Source organism: Dendrobates tinctorius, unplaced genomic scaffold (genome assembly GCF_039654945.1).
Source record: "Dendrobates tinctorius isolate UK_male_01 unplaced genomic scaffold, ASM3965494v1 ptg000046l, whole genome shotgun sequence".
In the NCBI taxonomy this organism is placed as follows: Eukaryota; Metazoa; Chordata; class Amphibia; order Anura; family Dendrobatidae; genus Dendrobates; species Dendrobates tinctorius.
In genome coordinates, this window is record NW_027361714.1 from 19,161,336 (window position 1) to 19,179,025 (window position 17,690).

General features: G+C 41.8%; 1 protein-coding gene across 1 annotated transcript in view; it reads right to left on the reverse strand.

The window, feature by feature from the left end:
- Positions 1-17,690, reverse strand: part of TRDN (triadin) — a 477,806-nt gene that overhangs the window by 77,195 nt on the left and 382,921 nt on the right. The window contains exon 22 of the mRNA XM_073576110.1: positions 5,152-5,223. Coding sequence (XP_073432211.1) covers positions 5,152-5,223 — 72 coding nt within the window. The remainder of the gene's footprint in view (positions 1-5,151; positions 5,224-17,690) is intronic.

The window sequence follows — 17,690 nt, forward strand, 5'->3', positions numbered from 1 at the left end:
TTATGATGGCGTCATCTGAGCTTACCAGTCGTGTGCATTCCTCAAAACACTGAAGGACTTTACAGAGGTCTTTCAGCTTCGACCACTGCACACCAGACAACTCCATGTCTGCCTGCAAACTGCCTGCCCGTGTATCCTCCCACAAATGAATTACAGCCTACCTCTGTTCGCACAGCCTCTGAATCATGTGCAGGGTGGAGTTCCACCTTGTTGCAATGTCAATAATTAGGCGGTGCTTGGGAAGGTGGAGCAATCGCTGCAGCTTCTGCATACGACTGGAGTGTATGGGCGACCAGTGGATTTGCGAGCATAGTCTTTGCACCTTATGGAGCAGGGGTGTTAACTCCGGATAATTTTTGAGGAATCACTGCACCACCAGGTTCAAGGTGTGAGCCAGGCAAGGTATGTGTCTGAGTTTTGAAAGGGCAAAGGCTGCCACAAAATTCCGGCCGTTATCACTAACTACCTTGCCTGCCTCAAGATGTAGACTACCCAGCCATGTCTCAGTTTGTTGCTGCAAGTAGTCGGTCAGTACCTCCACGGTGTGTCTGTTGTCGCCCAAACACATCATCTTCAACACAGACTGCTGATGCTTATCACTAGCTGTTCGATAGTGGGACAACTCGTGTGCAACACTGGAAGCTGCTGATGTAGTGCTCGTGCGACTACGCTCTGTGTACGAGCTTTCACTTCTGGAGGAGGAGGAGGAGGGTCGAACGCCTACAGCCAACTGTTTCCTATACTGTGGGCTAGGCAGCACTGTCCCACCGCCGCTGTCCCCTGTGGACCCTGCATCCACCACATTAACCCAGTGCGCAGTGATGGACACGTAAGGGCCTTAGCCATGCCTACTGGACCATGCATTTGTTGTGAGGTGCACCTTTCCACTCACTGATTGCTTGAGTGCATGGACAATGCGGTCTTTCACATGCACGTGGAGGGCTGGGATGGCTTTTTGGGCTTTTTGCGAAAAGAAGTACCAACTGGGTAGGTCATAGCGTGGTACTGCGTAGTCCATGAGCTCGCTGAAAGCTTTGCTTTCAACCAACCGGTAGGGCATCATCTCTAACGAGATTAGTTTGGCAATGTGGGCGTTCAAAGCCAGTGTACGCGGATGAGAGGATGAGTACTTTCTTGTCCTATTCAGAGTCTCTGGTAGGGTGAGCTGGACTTGAGAGCTGCATATGGTGGAACTAGCGGTCAACGTGGCGGACTGAGAGAGGGTTGGTGATGTTGATGGTGTTGGTGGTGTTGCTGATGGCCTAGATTCAGTCTTTGGTAGCAATAACATTGTGATTCCATGACTGCTTTGCCGTTGCGACGACACCTCGACATTTGCTGCTGGTGGTGTGCTAACCGGTGGGCTTACAGTGGGGGAAGCGATGTAGCATTGCTGACTACCTTCATTCGGAGCAGGTGCACATGTGGTATGTGAGGTTTGGTAGTCCGTCCACGCTTGCAAGTGCATGGTGTTTAAATATCTAAGCATGCAATTTGTATTCAAATTTCTCAGAATTTTCCCTCGGCTAAAGGTCTTTGCGCACTTCTTACAGATAACTTTTGCCTGATCATTAGGATTTTGTTCAAAAAAGTGCAACACTGCACTCTTCCTACTTTGGAAGACATTTTGAGACCTTGCACGCTGTGTTAATTTGACCATCTGGCCAAGCTGTCCTGCAACTCTTTTGGTTTTTGTAACACGTTTTTGGACTGCTACAGTCATGCCAGATAACAGCTGTTGCAATGTCGTTGCCTGCTGCGGATCCTCCTCTTCCTCTTCTGAGCTATTGGCAGTGGCACCCTCATCCCCCAATGGATGCCAATCTCGGTCAACAACTGGGTCATCCATCACTTCCTCTTCAATTTCATGTGCACCTTCCTCTGTGTCACCGTGTAAGGTGGTATAGTATGCGGGAAAGGGCACCTGAGTTTCATCAGGGTCTGATTCTGCCTCAGTACACTGCGAGGACAATGTAGTGCTCTGAGTGAATGTACCAGCAGAAAAATCAAGCAGTGGCTGTGCATCAGTGCACTCCATATCGGATTCATCTTGGACTGGGGAATTCACGATTTGACTTGCTAACCCAGGCATGGTATGTGAAAAGAGCTCCATGGAGTAATCAGTAGTGTGACCTGCAACATCCTTCACTTTTGGTAGGGGTGAAGTACACAAGGAAAGGTGTTGTTCCTGACCAGGAGCCTCCACTGACGACTCAGTGCTTTTATTTTTTGAAACTACAGAAGAGGAGGCGAGAGAGCTGGAGGCTGTGTCAGCAATGTAAGCCAAAACTTGTTCCTGAAGCTCCAGCTTTAAAAGTGGTTTACCTACTCCCAGAAAAGAGAGCCTTTGAGGCTTTTTGGAGCCAGACGATGACGCAGGTTCAACACCTCCTGCCTTATGTGCCATTGTGCTTTTGCCACTACCAACAGATTCAACACCACCACCATCTGGACCAGCTGGCCACCCCTGCCCACTTCCATGACGTCTTCCACCATACTTCCTCATTTTTGTGAAAATGTACCCAAAATACCACCAGATATATGGTACTGTAAAAGAAGGTAGAAGGTGTATCTACTATTGGTGAGAATTTGAATCTCACTATAGATTTGAGGACGCAGAACTATTGTCTCAGGCCCAGTAGAGATTACACCTCAATGTAACAGGCTGAAATTGGATGGTGTATGACAAGGTGGAGGGTGTCTATAGGATTGGGGAGATTTTGAATCTCACTATAGATTTGAGGATGCAGAACTATTGCCTCAGGCCCAGGAGAGATTACACCTCAATGTAACAGGCTAAAATTGGATGGTGTATGACAAGGTGGAGGGTGTTTACAGGATTGGTGATAATTTGGATTTCACTAGAGATTTTAGGACGCTGACAATGATGCTCTCAGTCCAAGTATGGATGCAGGCAACCTAATAAGCAGGACTGCTGCAAACACAAAAGGGTGGAAAAATGAATGCTTGGTAACTGTGCAGAAAAGAGGAAGATAAGTATTTTTGCTTTTAAAATAGCAGTTTGCACAGCAGTGTGCAAACAGCAATGCAGCTATCAGGGAGCCTTATAAGGCAGCCTAATAACCAACAGAGCTGATGCACAAATATAGAGCCTCCCCTGTCACTGCACACAAAGTGTTGTGTTGTAAGTGGAAATCGCTAACAGCAGAAGCAGTTTTTGGGTTCTTCTTCCCTGCCTAACGCTCTCCCTTATTCTGAATCAGCAGCAGCAACCTCTCCCTAATGCTAAGATCGGCAGAAGTAAGATGGCGGTCGGCATTCACGGCCTTTTATAGCCCCTGTGATGCCACACAAAGCCAGCCAATCACTTGCATGCCCTTCTCAAAGATAGTGGTGACCGATGCCTATGTCATCGCGTTGCCCACAGTGTGCGTCCGCCATCATTGGCTAAAAAAGGGCGCTGGAAGCATCGTTTGAAACGCGACTTTGGTGCTCTGGTCTCCGACCTCATGGCCGACCTCACCCTATGGTCGGGTTTCGTTTCATGAAACCCGACTTCAGCAAAAGTCGCCGACATTTGAATATGACCAACCCGTTTTGCTCAACTCTAGTGTTTGCAGTCTTTTGATTGGACATAATTTGAGTGGGGATTCTATCTGGATCCATTTCAAAGATGTGGCATGCATTTTCTTTTTTTCCACCTGGCAGTTTCAAAAGCCTGAAGCAAACAATGCGTATGAACTGCAAAGTGGCTTTACAATAGAAATCAATAATAGTAGTCTTTCAATTTTTTATTTGATTTTTCAGGCATTTTCTGGAACAAATCTTCTCCAAAAAATTTATAAACTCTCCATGGTGCCACATCCATTTTAATGTGTAATGAATGTTTTATACTTATTTTCTTACTTATATAGCAGCAATATATACTGCAGCGTTTTACAGATATCACATATCTTAAGCATTTAAAGAAGCACTCCGATCAAAATTGTTATTCTCGTAATATATTGCAATTATCATATTACATAGCACTGTGTACTTACAATTGCTCATTTTGCCCTTATACCCTAATAATTCTTCCCTTTTCAATTAGGTCTATAACATCACGTGATTAAAATCTCCTATCTGAATCCTTCTAAGCTCTATGTAGAAACAGGAGAACAATTTTCCATGCATGAGTTATGAGTCACTGCAAAAGTCCCTGGTATGGGGGGTGCAGAGCAGCTGGGTCAGAAGTTGAAGAGGGGAATGATTTCTGCCAGAGACAAGAAACTTTTTGTTTTAAACAGAGGAGAGAAAAGGTTAGAATTATCTGGGTAGAAAGGCAAAATGAGCAATTGTAGGTACACAGTATAATATGATGACTGGAATACATTAAGATGATAAAATCTTTGAGAGTGCTTCAGTAACAAGAAAATGAAGTGCTCTTGACCCCATTTTTAAAACCTTGTAGCCAAAAACATTTTTGTCACATTTAAAACATGAATTTTTCTGCCTCTTTTTAAGTCCTACAGAAAGTTCAATAGAAAAGTCCAGAAAAAATTCAGAAAAATGCCGTACTGAGAGAATCATTAAACACATCTGAAGCAAAAAAAATGTAAAAAGTGCCATAAAACAAAATAAATTGAACTTTATTTGCTACTTTTTTATGTCAATTATCTACTTCAAAGTAAAGTTTGGCAGCAACAGCACTTTTGGCCAAGAATGAATTCACATAAAATACCCCACAAAGACCATTGTGTTTGATACCAAACATAAACTTCCATATAAATCGTAAGCAGAGATACAGAGATACAACAGGGTCCTACAGACACAACTGGACTGCCCTATAGTTGCACTGCTTTTGAAAAGATTTCTGGGGTAGACAACTTCTGTCAGCACATTTTCATGCACTTTTGCACAATTTAGTCTACAGTACTTTAAGACATCCATAAGTGAGTAGGTCTAATATTAACTTTCTGCTATAATTTTTCTTTTATCACATGAGCACTATACAATGAACTATGAGTGTGTTTTTTTTCACCGTTATTCCTTAAAACATTTATCAATTTTTTAAACACTTAAGTATTAAGAAAATGAATATATATTGTAATCAAACTTTCTGTATAATCGTTGGTTAAGAAACAAATAATAGTCTTTGTAACAAAGGCAAAATATTCAAACAATACTATAGAAAACAATAAATTACACTACCTTTTATAGAGGGCAGAGAAGGAGCTGCTGCTTTTGTCGGAGAAATTGCAGGAGTCATTGGCTGCTTACCAGCTGTGAAGGAGAAAGAAATATAATAACTTTCAGCAAAAGTGCTTAAGGTTTTAGAATTTGTTTCTGTTTTCTTAATGTTGAATATCTGAGAAAATATCAAACTCCAGAGGTCGGATCCCCAATAACCTAACATTGCCTATTGAAAGGCTAAATAATGGCATTCTCTTCTGTGGAAGTTCCAAACAGAGGCGGACATTGCATTTAAGCAAATGCAAAACATTGAATAATAATAAAAAAAACTTAGTTTTTAAAGCCAAACCAATATGTCTGCCAAACACAGTATAAGTTTCAGACGTCTTTCAAAGTTGTCATACTGTATTACATCAGATGAAGATGGTTTTTCAGAAAGTAAGGCTTCCTTTTTATTCTAATGCAGCTACAGTGACAGCCATCCTGAAGTGTATTCATGTAAATAATGTATTACTGCTTTAAAGATACCACAGTCTTATTCTAAGCACATACAACCCGCAGGATGAAGGATTTCATGCATTACTCTAAAACATATTATTCGCTTGTTATTTGTAAGTTTGAGAAAATATTTAGAAAGGTAAACCTTGTGTAGTCATTTAGCACTCTGTAAATAAAAATAGGGCGTATTTTTTGAGGAATAGAGCCAAATAAAGTTTTTATTTTTTTATTTTTTTTTACCTTTTGGAATAGAGAAAATGGATGTTTAGATACATCAATCATTTGCAAGTATGTTCATTTTCTCAGTATCAGTGTGATTCTGTGCATGTAGTTAGGCTGGTTTCACATTAGCGCTTTTTAAGCGCACGCACGGCCGGGGGTAGCTCCGCCCCCGAGCCGGCTCTCTGCCCGGCGTGCCAGCCCCTTGCTTGTAGCGCCGCCTCCTAGAGCACAGCGGCGCCTGCGATCGGCGCACCCTATCTTTAGCATAGGGTGCACAGATCGTGCGCAGGCCGTGCGCTAGTTGCGCTTTGACCTGCGCTGCGCACTTTTGACGGTGCGCCGTGCGCGCCAAAATCTGAAAAGTTTGATTTTGGCGCGCACAGCGCACCGTCAAAAGTGCGCAGCGCAGGTCAAAGCGCAACTAGCGCACGGCCTGCGCATGATCTGCGCACCCTATGCTAAAGATAGGGGGCGCCGATCGCAGGCGCCGCTGTGCGCTAGGAGGCGGCGCTACAAGCAAGGGGCGGGCACGCCGGGCAGAGAGCCGGCTCGGGGGCAGAGCTACCCCCGGCCGTGCGTGCGCTTAAAAAGCGCTAATGTGAAACCAGCCTAAGGCGTTATTTCACTTTTCTAGTACTGTATGTTTTTACCATGGGTAACATCAAGTGGCTTCTTGAAGTTATGGCTCGCACCCGGTATCCAGGGCACATGTCCCACAAGCCAGCCCTCAGCTGCAACCCTACTTTTATGTGCCGTTTTCTTATCCAAATTAACCAAAATTGCCATATGGAGATCTATCATGAGTCGAGTTTGAGGAAGGCTGTGTTCCTGTTATTTTACTCAAATTTATCAACATCTCAATGTTTTATAAATTTGACACATCTTTTAATATTAAAACTCCAGAGATGTTTCTCAATATTACACATTAGAATTATTACTGTTTTGAAACTTTTTAAAAAGCCACATATCATGTTGTATATTCCGACTTTTCTGGTTGAAGGAACCAATTATCCACCCACTTTAAAAATGGTGAAAACAGTTAAAAAACTAAAAATACCACATTTTTGCATACAAAAGACTAGGTATCACAGCTCTACGTAGTTTATTTTGATGTTTGATTCTTGACTATTTAAGGCTGAGTGCAGACGGACTTTTTAGCCCTGCGGATTTTTCAGCGCAGGTTGGAAGAAATCCGCAGCATTTTTCCTGCGGATTTCTTCCATTTTTCCTGTGGTTTTCTTGTGGTTTTTGTGCAGTTTTCCACTGCGGTTTTCCACCTGCGGATTTGGTGACAGGGGAGATGGAAAACCGCACAAAAGAAGTAACATGCTGCAGATATTGTACCGCAGGAAAACCGCGTGGAAAAATCCGCAGCGTCTGCACAGCGGTTTTTGTTTTTCATTGATTTTAAGGCTACTGTATATCACAATGCGGATATGCAACGTTTCTGCGCGGTAAAATCCGCTGCGGAACCGCTGCAAATCTGCATCGTGTGCACACAGCCTAAGCTGTCCTATAGGCTATGTGCACACGGTGTGGATTCTGCTGTGGAATTTTCCGCGCAGATTTTGCTAAATCTGCAGGTAAAATGACCTGCGTTTTACCTGCAGATTTAGTGCAGATTTAGTGCAGTTTTTGTGCGGATTTCGGCCCTGTGCACACGGTGCAGATTCTGTGCAGTTCTGCAGCAGATTTGGCCCTGCAGAACTGCAGCAGAAAAGCAGCAGAACTGCACGTGATGTACAGTACCATTTAAGGCTATGTAAAACAAAAAAGGCTGTGCACATGCTGCAGATTTTTCTGTGCAGATTTGGTGCAGAATATAAGGAAGCAGCATGTCGCTTCTTTTGTGCGGTTTTGCTGCAGTTTTCCACCTGCTCCATTATAGAAATCTGCAGGTGGAAACTGCAGGGGAAATCCGCACAAAAACTGCACTAAATCTGCGATAAATCTGCGATAAATCTGCACTAAATCTGCACTAAAACTGCAGGTAAAACGCAGGTCATTTTACCTACAGATTTAGCAAAATCTGCGCGGAAAATTCCACAGCAGAATCCGCACCGTGTGCACATAGCCTCCGTTTTCACCTGCAGATTTCTATAATGGAGCAGGTGGAAAACTGCAGCAAAACCGCACAAAAGAAGCGACATGCTGCTTCTTTTATTCCGCACCAAATCTGTTCAGAAAAATCTGCAGCATGTGCACAGCGTTTTTTGTTTTACATAGCCTTAAATGGTACTGTACATCACGTGCAGTTCTGCTGCAGTTCTGCAGGGCCAAATCTGCTGCAGAACTGCACAGAATCTGCACCGTGTGCACAGGGCCTTAGGGTATGTGCACACGCTGCGGATTCTGCTGCGTTTCCGCAGCGTTTTTGGCTCTGCAGAAACGCAGCAGATTTTGCTGCGTTGTACAGTACCTTTATTTCCTATGGAAATAAAAAAAAGCTGTGCACATGCTGCGTTTTTTTCCGCGCGGTTTTGCTGCGGTTTACAATCCGCAGCATGTCAATTGTTTGGTGCAGAAACGCTGCGGTTTTACACCTCATCCATTATGAGGTGTAAAACCACAGGGCAAAACCGCAGAAAAAACGCAGATAAACCGCAGATAATCCGCAGAAAAACCGCAGCACTTTGTCCTGCGGATTTCCTGCGGTTTTCTCTACAAAATCCGCAGAGACTAAAAACTACGTGGGAACATACCCTTACACTGAGAATATCAGCACAAAAACAGAACTCAGGCTAATATAACACATTTAATTAGTTAGTTCACATTAGCATGAGACCAATTATATGTATTTAAAACCATGATAAAATAATAAAATCAGTGCAATATGGACACAATTCATTTTTAATGGATCCATTGCAACTACTAACATAGAATACTATATTTGGCTTTGGATAATTTTTGCTTATTAATGTATTAAAATGTAAGCCATATCAATGTAAAATATGGAGATACAGAAGGTATACAAGTGGCATGTAGGTGACACTGACAATGTGTATAATAAAATCATCTATTTTTGGGGATGAAAAATGGACAATTTTTCATACAGTTGTCTGAGCTTAGCTTAAGACGTAAAATGTTGCTTAAAGAAATCAGGTCTATTCATTTTCTGTGCTTTATTTTAAAGTAGTTAAAATGAACACATATTCTGACTTTATATCAAATAATAAATTGCATTGTCAAAGCCTTTCTAAATCTATGAACAAATAGTCAGTATCTTATGAGTTTCCATTTGTCAAAACAAGAATCAGACATGTATCTCTCAATAGAGTAAATGTTTTGTAATTAAAATAGGAAGAAGGAAAGAGAGAAAGATGGTGAGAAGATTTATGCTGGCCAAACCACATGCAGCATGAATAATAGCCTATCTGCATTATCACAACCAGGTATATTATTTAGAGGTAAAGTACTTTGATGAGCAATAGCTGGAAACCACATTAATCCAGCTCTGTCCCCGGGCGGCTCTTCCTGGTGGCACTGCAGGTGATTGACAGGTAACACACATGACAGGATGAGATACACAGCTCAGCAGACAGTGTCACACATGATAGGATTAGATACACAGTTCAGCAGACTGTATCACAAAGGATAGGATTAGATACACGGCTCAGCTCAGCAGACAGTAAAACACAGGATAGGATTAGATACACAGCTCAGCAGACAGTATCACACAGGGTAGGATTAGAGACATGGCCCAGCAGACTGGATCACACATCATAGGATTAGATACATGGCTCAGTAGTCAGTATCACACAGGATAGGATTAGATACACAGCTCAGGAGACAGTATCCCACAGGATAGGGTTAGATACACAGCTCAGCAAACAGTATCACACAGGACAGAATTAGATACATAGCTCAGCAGACGGTATCACACAGGATAGGATTAGATACACAGCTCAGCAACAGGATGTGCCAAAGGAGAGCACATTTCTTTCCAAAAATTCCACTTATTCCATCTGATTTGCCTTTTGATTTTAAACACCTCCAGTTTCCACTTCGACTGTTATTTGCAATGTCCATTAACAATGCTCAGGGACAGTCCTTGAAAGTAGTAGGGATCAATTTGCAATCTCCATGCTTTTATCATGGTCAACTTTACGTTGTCTGTACAAGAGTTGGAACTGCCAAAAATCTGTTCATCTTTGCACCAAAAGGAAATGCCAAAAATGTTGTTTATCAAAAGGCTCTTGAATGAGTTGAAAATAAAATACTATCAGTACTTAGGTAATCGTTTAGTTAATTTGTGTTGCAAATCTGTAGTGTTAATTATATAATGTGAAGTGTTTTTATGTGCAATATAATCATTATACTTTGTTGTAACTAACCACAGTTACTATGCACGGGCAACGCCGGGCTCTTCAACTATTATGTATATATATACAGTTAGGTCCATATATATTTGGACAGAGACAAGATTTTTCTAATGTTGGTTCTAGACATTACCACAATGAATTTTAAACAAAACAATTCAGATGCAGTTGATGTTCAGACTTTCAGCTTTCATTTGAGGGTATCCACATTAAAATTGAATGAGGGGTTTAGGAGTTTCAGCTCCTTAACATGTGCCACCCTGTTTTTAAAGGGACGAAAAGTAATTGGACAGATTCAATAATTGTAAATAAAATGTTCATTTCTAGTACTTGGTTGAAAACCCTTTGTTGGCAATGACTGCCTGAAGTCTTGAACTCATGGACATCACCAGACGCTGTGCTTCCTCCTTTTTGATGCTCTGCCAGGCCTTCACTGTGGTGGTTTTCAGTTGCTGTTTGTTTGTGGGCCTTTCTGTCTGGGTTAGTCTTTAACAAGTGAAATGCACGCTCAATTGGGTTGAGATCTGGTGACTGACTTGGTCATTCAAGAATATTCCACTTCTTTGCTTTAATAAACTCCTGGGTTGCTTTAGCTTTATGTTTTCGGTCATTGTCCATCTGTAGTATGAAACGACGGCCAATCAGTTTGGCTGCATTTGGCTGGATCTGAGCACACAGTATGGCTCTGAATACCTCAGAATTCATTCGGCTGCTTCTGTCCTGTGTCACATCATCAATAAACACTAGTGACCCAGTGCCACTGGCAGACATGCATGCCCAAGCCATCACACCACCTCCGCCGTGTTTTACAGATGATGTGGTATGCTTTGGATCATGAGCTGTACCATGCCTTCTCCATACTTTTCTCTTTCCATCATTCTGGTAGAGGTTGATCTTGGTTTCATCTGTCCGAAGAATGTTCTTCCATAACTGTGCTGGCTGTATAGATGTTTTTTTAGCCATGTCCAGTCTAGCCTTTTTACTTTTGATGCTTATGAGTAGCTTGCACCGTGCAGTGAACCCCCTGTATTTACTTTCATGCAGTCTTCTCTTTATGGCAGATTTGGATATTGCTACGCCTACCTCCTGGAGAGTGCTGTTCACTTGGTTGACTGTTGTGAAGGGATTTCTCTTCACCATGGAGATTATTCTGCGATCATCCACCACTGTTGTCTTCCGTGGGTGCCCAGGTCTTTTTGCATTGATGAGTTCACCAGTGCTTTCTTTCTTTCTTTCTTTCTTTCTCAGGATGTACCAAACTGTAGATTTTGCCACTCCTAATGTTGTAGCAATTTCTCGGATGGGTTTTTTCTGTTTTTGCAGCTTAAGGATGGCTTGTTTCATCTGCATGGAGAGCTCCTTTGACCACTGTTTCCTTCACAGCAAAACCTTCCAAATGCAAGCACCACACCTAAAATCAACTCCAGGCCTTTTATCTGCTTAGTTGAGAATGACATAATGAAGGGATTGTCCACACCTGTCCATGAAATAGCCTTGGAGTCAATTGTCCAATTACTTTTGGTCCCTTTAAAAACAGGGTGGCACATGTTAAGGAGCTGAAACTCCTAAACCCTTCATCCAAATTTAATGTGGATACCCTCAAATGAAAGCTGAAAGTCTGAACTTCAACTGCATCTGAATTGTTTTGTTTAAAATTCATTGTGGTAATGTCTAGAACCAAAATTAGAAATTTTTGTCTCTGTCCAAATATATATCGACCTAACTGTGTATATATATATATATATGTATATATATATATATATCATACTGATAGAATACTTAGCTAGCATAAATTAACTCAAGTCTTTGGGTCCAGATGAATTACACCCCTGAAGGGGATAGCAGAAGAAATTTTCGAACCAATCGCCATAATCTTTGAAAATTCTTCGAGAACAGAAGAAGTCCCAGAAGACTGAAGAAGAGCAAATGTTATTCCCAGCTTCAAAAAGGGAAAGAAGGTGGACCCAGGGAACTATAGTCCGGTGAATCTGACTTCTATACCAGGAAATAATAACTAATAATAATCTTTATTTTTATATAGCGCTAACATATTCCGCAGCGCTTTACAGTTTGCACACATTATCATCACTGTCCCCAATGGGGCTCACAATCTAAATTCCCTATCAGTATGTCTTTGGAATGTGGGAGGAAACTGGAGTACCCAGAGGAAACCCACACAAACACAGGGAGAACATACAAACTCCTTGCAGATGTTGTCCTTGGTGGGATTTGAACCCAGGACCCCAGCGCTGCAACGCTAACCACTGAGCCACCGTGCTGCCCTAGGAAAGAGCTTTGAACAAATTATTAAACAACATGTATGTAAGTACCTGGATAAGAATCACATGATTGACCAGAGTCAGCATGGGTTTTGTAACTAATAAGTCATGTCAGACTAACTTAATTTCCTTCTATGACAGAATCACTGACTGGGTGGTTCAGGGAAATTCTGTAGATATAGTATATCTTGACTTCAGCAAAGCATTTGTCAAAGTATCTCACACCATACTTATTGAAAAAATGACTAAGTATGGAATGGACAAGGAAACTGTTAGATGGATTTATAACTGGCTTAGTGATAGGACCCAAAGAGAGGTCGTAAATGGCTGCACATCCAGTTGGAAGAATGTCTCAAGTGGGGTACCACAGGGCTTTGTCAACATCTTAATCAATGATTTAGATGAATGTATTGAGGGTAAACTGATTACATTTGCTGGTGACACAAAGCTAGGAGGGATAGCTAATACTAGAGAAGAGAAAGAGATGATTCAAAAAGATATACCGTAAATAAACTGGAGCAGTGGGCAGCAACTAACAGAATGGTTTTTAACAGGCAAAAATGCAAAGTACTACAACTGAGCAATAAAAATGAAAAAAATTATACTGAATCGGAGGAATAGGGCTAAGCAACAGCACATGTGAAAAAGACTTGAGTATACTAATAGATCATAGACTGAACTTGAGTCAACAGTGTGATGCTGCAAAAAAAAGGCAAATACAATTCTGGGATTTATTAATAGAAGCATACAGTCAAAATCACATGAAATCATTATTATCCTCTACTCCTCTTTGGTCACACCTCATCTGGAATACTGTGTCCAGTTTTGGGCACCACATTTTAAAAATGACATCAACAAACTGGAGCAAGTTCAGAGAAGAGTGACCAGAATGATGACTGGTCTGCAAACCATGTCCTATGAGGAAAGGTTACAGGATTTGAGAATGTTTAGCTTGCAAAAAAGAAGACTGAGAGGAGATCTAATAGCTGTCTACAAATATCTCAAGGATCACATCTTTATCCTCATTTGCACAAGGAAAGGCTAGAAGCAATGGGATGAAACTGAATGGGAGGAGACACGGATTATATATTAGGAAAAACTTTTTGACAGTGAAGGTGATCAATGAATGGAACAGGCTGCCATGAGAGGTGGTGATTTCTCCTTCAATATAAGTCTTCAAACAGTGGCTGGACAGTCATCTGTCTGGGATGATATAGTGAATCCTGCTTTGAACAGGGAGTTGGACCAGATGACCCAGGAGGTCAATTCCAACTCTTACATTCTATGATTCTATGATATATATGAAGCTGGAGAATTACCAGGGCCTCAAAGAAGAACTGGAGCAGATGAGGAAAGTGAAGGCAACAGTGATTTCAGTGGTGAAGCAGCACTTTGAGCAATGACCCAAAGTTGGGAAAATGGCTACAACAGATCCCAGGAGCAATATCTGGACTCTCTGTCCAGAAAAACACAATGATTGGAACAACTAAGATCCTGTGCAGAACCCTCAAACTCCCAGGCCTCTGGTAGATGACCCGTGAATGAGAAAGGACAAAAAAGACCACCCCCATTGGGAGGTAAAGAGGAAGTTTTTTCATATGTACAGCAGGTAAGGAAAGTACTCAGACCCCTTTACATTTTTCACTCTTTGTTTCATTGCAGCCATTTGGTAAATTCAAAAAAGTTCATTTTTTTCTCATTAATGTACACTCTGCTCCCCATCTTCACTGAAAAAAAACTGAATTGTAGAAATTTAAAACAAAAAATGGAAATATAACACAGTCATAAGAATTCACACCCTTTGCTCAGTATTGAGTAGAAGCACCCTTTTGAGCTACCACAGCTATGAATCTTCTTGGGAATGATGCAACAAGTTTTTCACAACTGGATTTGTGGATCCTCTGCCATTCTTCCTTGCAGATCCTCTCCAGTTCCATCAGGTTGGATGGTGAACATAGGTGGACAGCCAACTTCAGGTCTCTCCAGAGATGCTCAATTAGGTATAGGTCAGGGCTCTGGCTGGGCCAGTCAAGAATTGTCATAGAGTTGTTCTGACACCACTCCTTTGTTATTTTTGGTGTGTGCTTAGGGTCATTGTCTTGTTGGTAGGTGAACTTTCGGCCAATTCTGAGGTCCAGAGCACACTGGAAGAGGTATTCATCCAGGATATCTCTGTACTTGGCCTTATTCATGTTTCCTTCAATTGCAACCAGTCATTCTATCCCTGCAGCAGAGAAACACCCCCATAGCATGATGCTGCCACCACCATGTTTCACTGTAGGGATTGTATTGGGCAGGTGATGAGTAGTGCTGGATTTCTCCACATACCGCTTAGAATTATCACCAAAACGTTCTATCTTCATCTCATCAGACCAGAGAATCTTATTTCTCATAGTCTGGAAGTCCTTCATGTGTTTTTAAGCAAACTGTATGTGGGCTTTCATATGTCTGGAACTGAGGAGAAGCTTTCTTCAGGCCAATCTGCCATAAAGGCCAGACTGGTGGAGGGTTACAGTGATAGTTGACTGTGTGGAACTTTCTTCATCTCCATACTGCATCTGTGGAGCTCAGCCACAGTGATCTTGCAATTCTTCTTTACCTCTCTCACCAAGGATCTTCTCCCATGATTGGCTGGACGGCCAGGTCTTGCCACAATCCTGTCTCTGAGCTCCTTGGCCCGTTCCTTTGACCTCATGATTCTCATTTGGTCTGGCATGCACTGTGAGCTGTGAAGTCTTATATAGGTTCTTCTCCCACACTTGCTCAGTTTGGCTGGCCAGCCAGTTCTAGGAAGACTTCTTGTGGTCCCAAACTTCTTCCATTTAAGGATTATGGAGGCCACTGTGCTCTTAGGAACCTTGAGTACTGCAGAAATTCTTTTTGTAACCTTCGCCAGATGTGTGCCTTGCCACAATTCTGTCTCTGAGCTCCTTGGCCAGTTACTTTGACCTTGTGATTCTCATTTGGTTTGACATGCACTGTGAGCTGTGAGCTTTCCGCCAGATACTGAAGAGACTGACAAACTAAGAGAGAATCCATGATTTTTGCTATCTGAAATTCTAAGTTTCTATCCACAATGACAGGATATGGTAGTAACGGTGATGGTGCAGAAGACACAAAGTATTTTTAGGAGAGATTGATGAAACACATTATGAATCATAAAGGTGAGAGGCAAAGCAAGGCGGAATGCTAGGGAATTGTCGACAGTAACAATCTTATAATCATCGATAAACCTGGGACCTAGTTTCCAAGACTGATACTTCAACTTAATGTTCCTAAAGGACAACCATACCAAGTCACCAACATGCAGGTCCGCACCCACCATATGTCTTCATTCAGCCACACTCTTACATTTGGACCCCATCTTCCTCAAATTGTTAGTAACCCCCTGCCACACAGACGTAATAGATGATAAAAACCTTTCTTCTTCAGGTAATCTAGAAGAACGATTCTTATTAAATAAGCTGAATTGAGGATGAAACCCGTATGCCCAGAAGAATGGGGACTTGCCAGTATATTCATGACATTGATTATTTACTGTGAATTCAGCTAGTACGTAACCCAATCCTTCTGATTCTCAGACACAAAACACCTAAGATAAGTCTTCCGATTATGTTTAACCCGCTTAGTTTACCCATTAGACTTCAGGTGAAATGCAGAAGAGAATGGCAGATTGATCCCCAAATGGGTGAAAAACTCCCACCAAAGCTTGGAAATAAACTGTACCCCTGATCATAAGCAATATTGGTCGGGATCCCATGTAACTTTACAATTTCCCTGACGAAAATTTGAGCCAAGGACTTGGCATTCGGTAAAGCTAGTAATGCAATAAAATTAGACATCTTACTGAACCTATCCACCACCACTAAAATTACAGTATTCCCGCCGACACAGGTAGATCCATGATAAAATCCACCAAAAACTGAGTTCAATCATTGGAGGTGCTACCTACTTCTGGACATCCTGATGAACCCCTGGCCACCAAAAATGCCTAATGGATAAGCAGCAGGGACATCCCCCTGAGCATCAACAACCTCTTTTTCAAGATAGGAGCATATAGACGCTATAACCACCCCTTTTTGTAGAACAGGTATCAGTTCACAATTATTTCCATCCCCAGGAATATAATGAAATTAGGCATCTGCTTTAATGTTTTTGTTCCCAGGCCTACATGTGACAAAAAAGTTAAACCTGGTGAAGAATAATGCTCATCTTGCTTGTCGAGGTGTTAGATTTTTCGCAGATTCTAAATATACAAGATTCTTATGATCCATGTTCACCATAACTGAATGAACTGGCCCCTCCAAAAAAATGACGCCACTCTTCAAAAGCCCACTTGATTGCCAAGAGTTCCCTGTTACCTATGTCATAATTTTTCTCTTTTAAAAAATATACACATAAATGTCATTTACCAGGACACGCACCCTGTGAAAATACAGCCCCCACTCCCACCTCAGATGCGTCAACCTCAGCGATAAAAGGCTGAGAGACATCAGGCAGTATAAGGATCAGCGCAGATGCAAAACACCTCTTCAAGGTATTGAATGCCTTCCTGGCCGGATTGGACCACTTGGATAAGTCTGTCCCTTTCCTAATCACAACCGTCAGTGGTTTCACTACTACTGAAAAGTTTTTGATTAACTTATGGTAGTAGTTGTTGAAACCTAAAAACCTTTGTAGCACTTTCAAATCCTAAGGACGATACCAATCTAGTACCACCCGTACTTTTGCCGGATCGATGTAAAAACTGGTTGACGATAACACATATCCTAGAAAAGGGATCTCCTCGACTGAGAACATACATATCTCTGGTTTGACAAATAATTAATTGTTTCTGAGTATTTGTAAGATCTGCCTGACATGTACCTCATGTGACTTAAGGTCAGGTGAATAGATTAATATGTCATCAAGATAGATTACCACAAATCTAACTACTAGGTGTCTAAAGATTTAATTTACAAAGTGCTGAAAGACGGCAGGCTCGTTCATCAACCCAAATGGCATCACCAGGTTCTTATAGTGACCCTAAGGCGTATTGAAAGCTGTCTTCTACTCATCCCCTCTTTAATGCAAATGAAATTATACCACCCCTGAGGTCCAATTTTGAAAACCATTTTGCTCCTATAAACTGATTAAGGAGGTCTGGGATGAGAGTGAGTGGATATGGATCACGGACGGTGATCAGATTCAGTTCAGGGAAATCTAGGCATGGTCATAACCCCCATCTTTCTTCTTTACA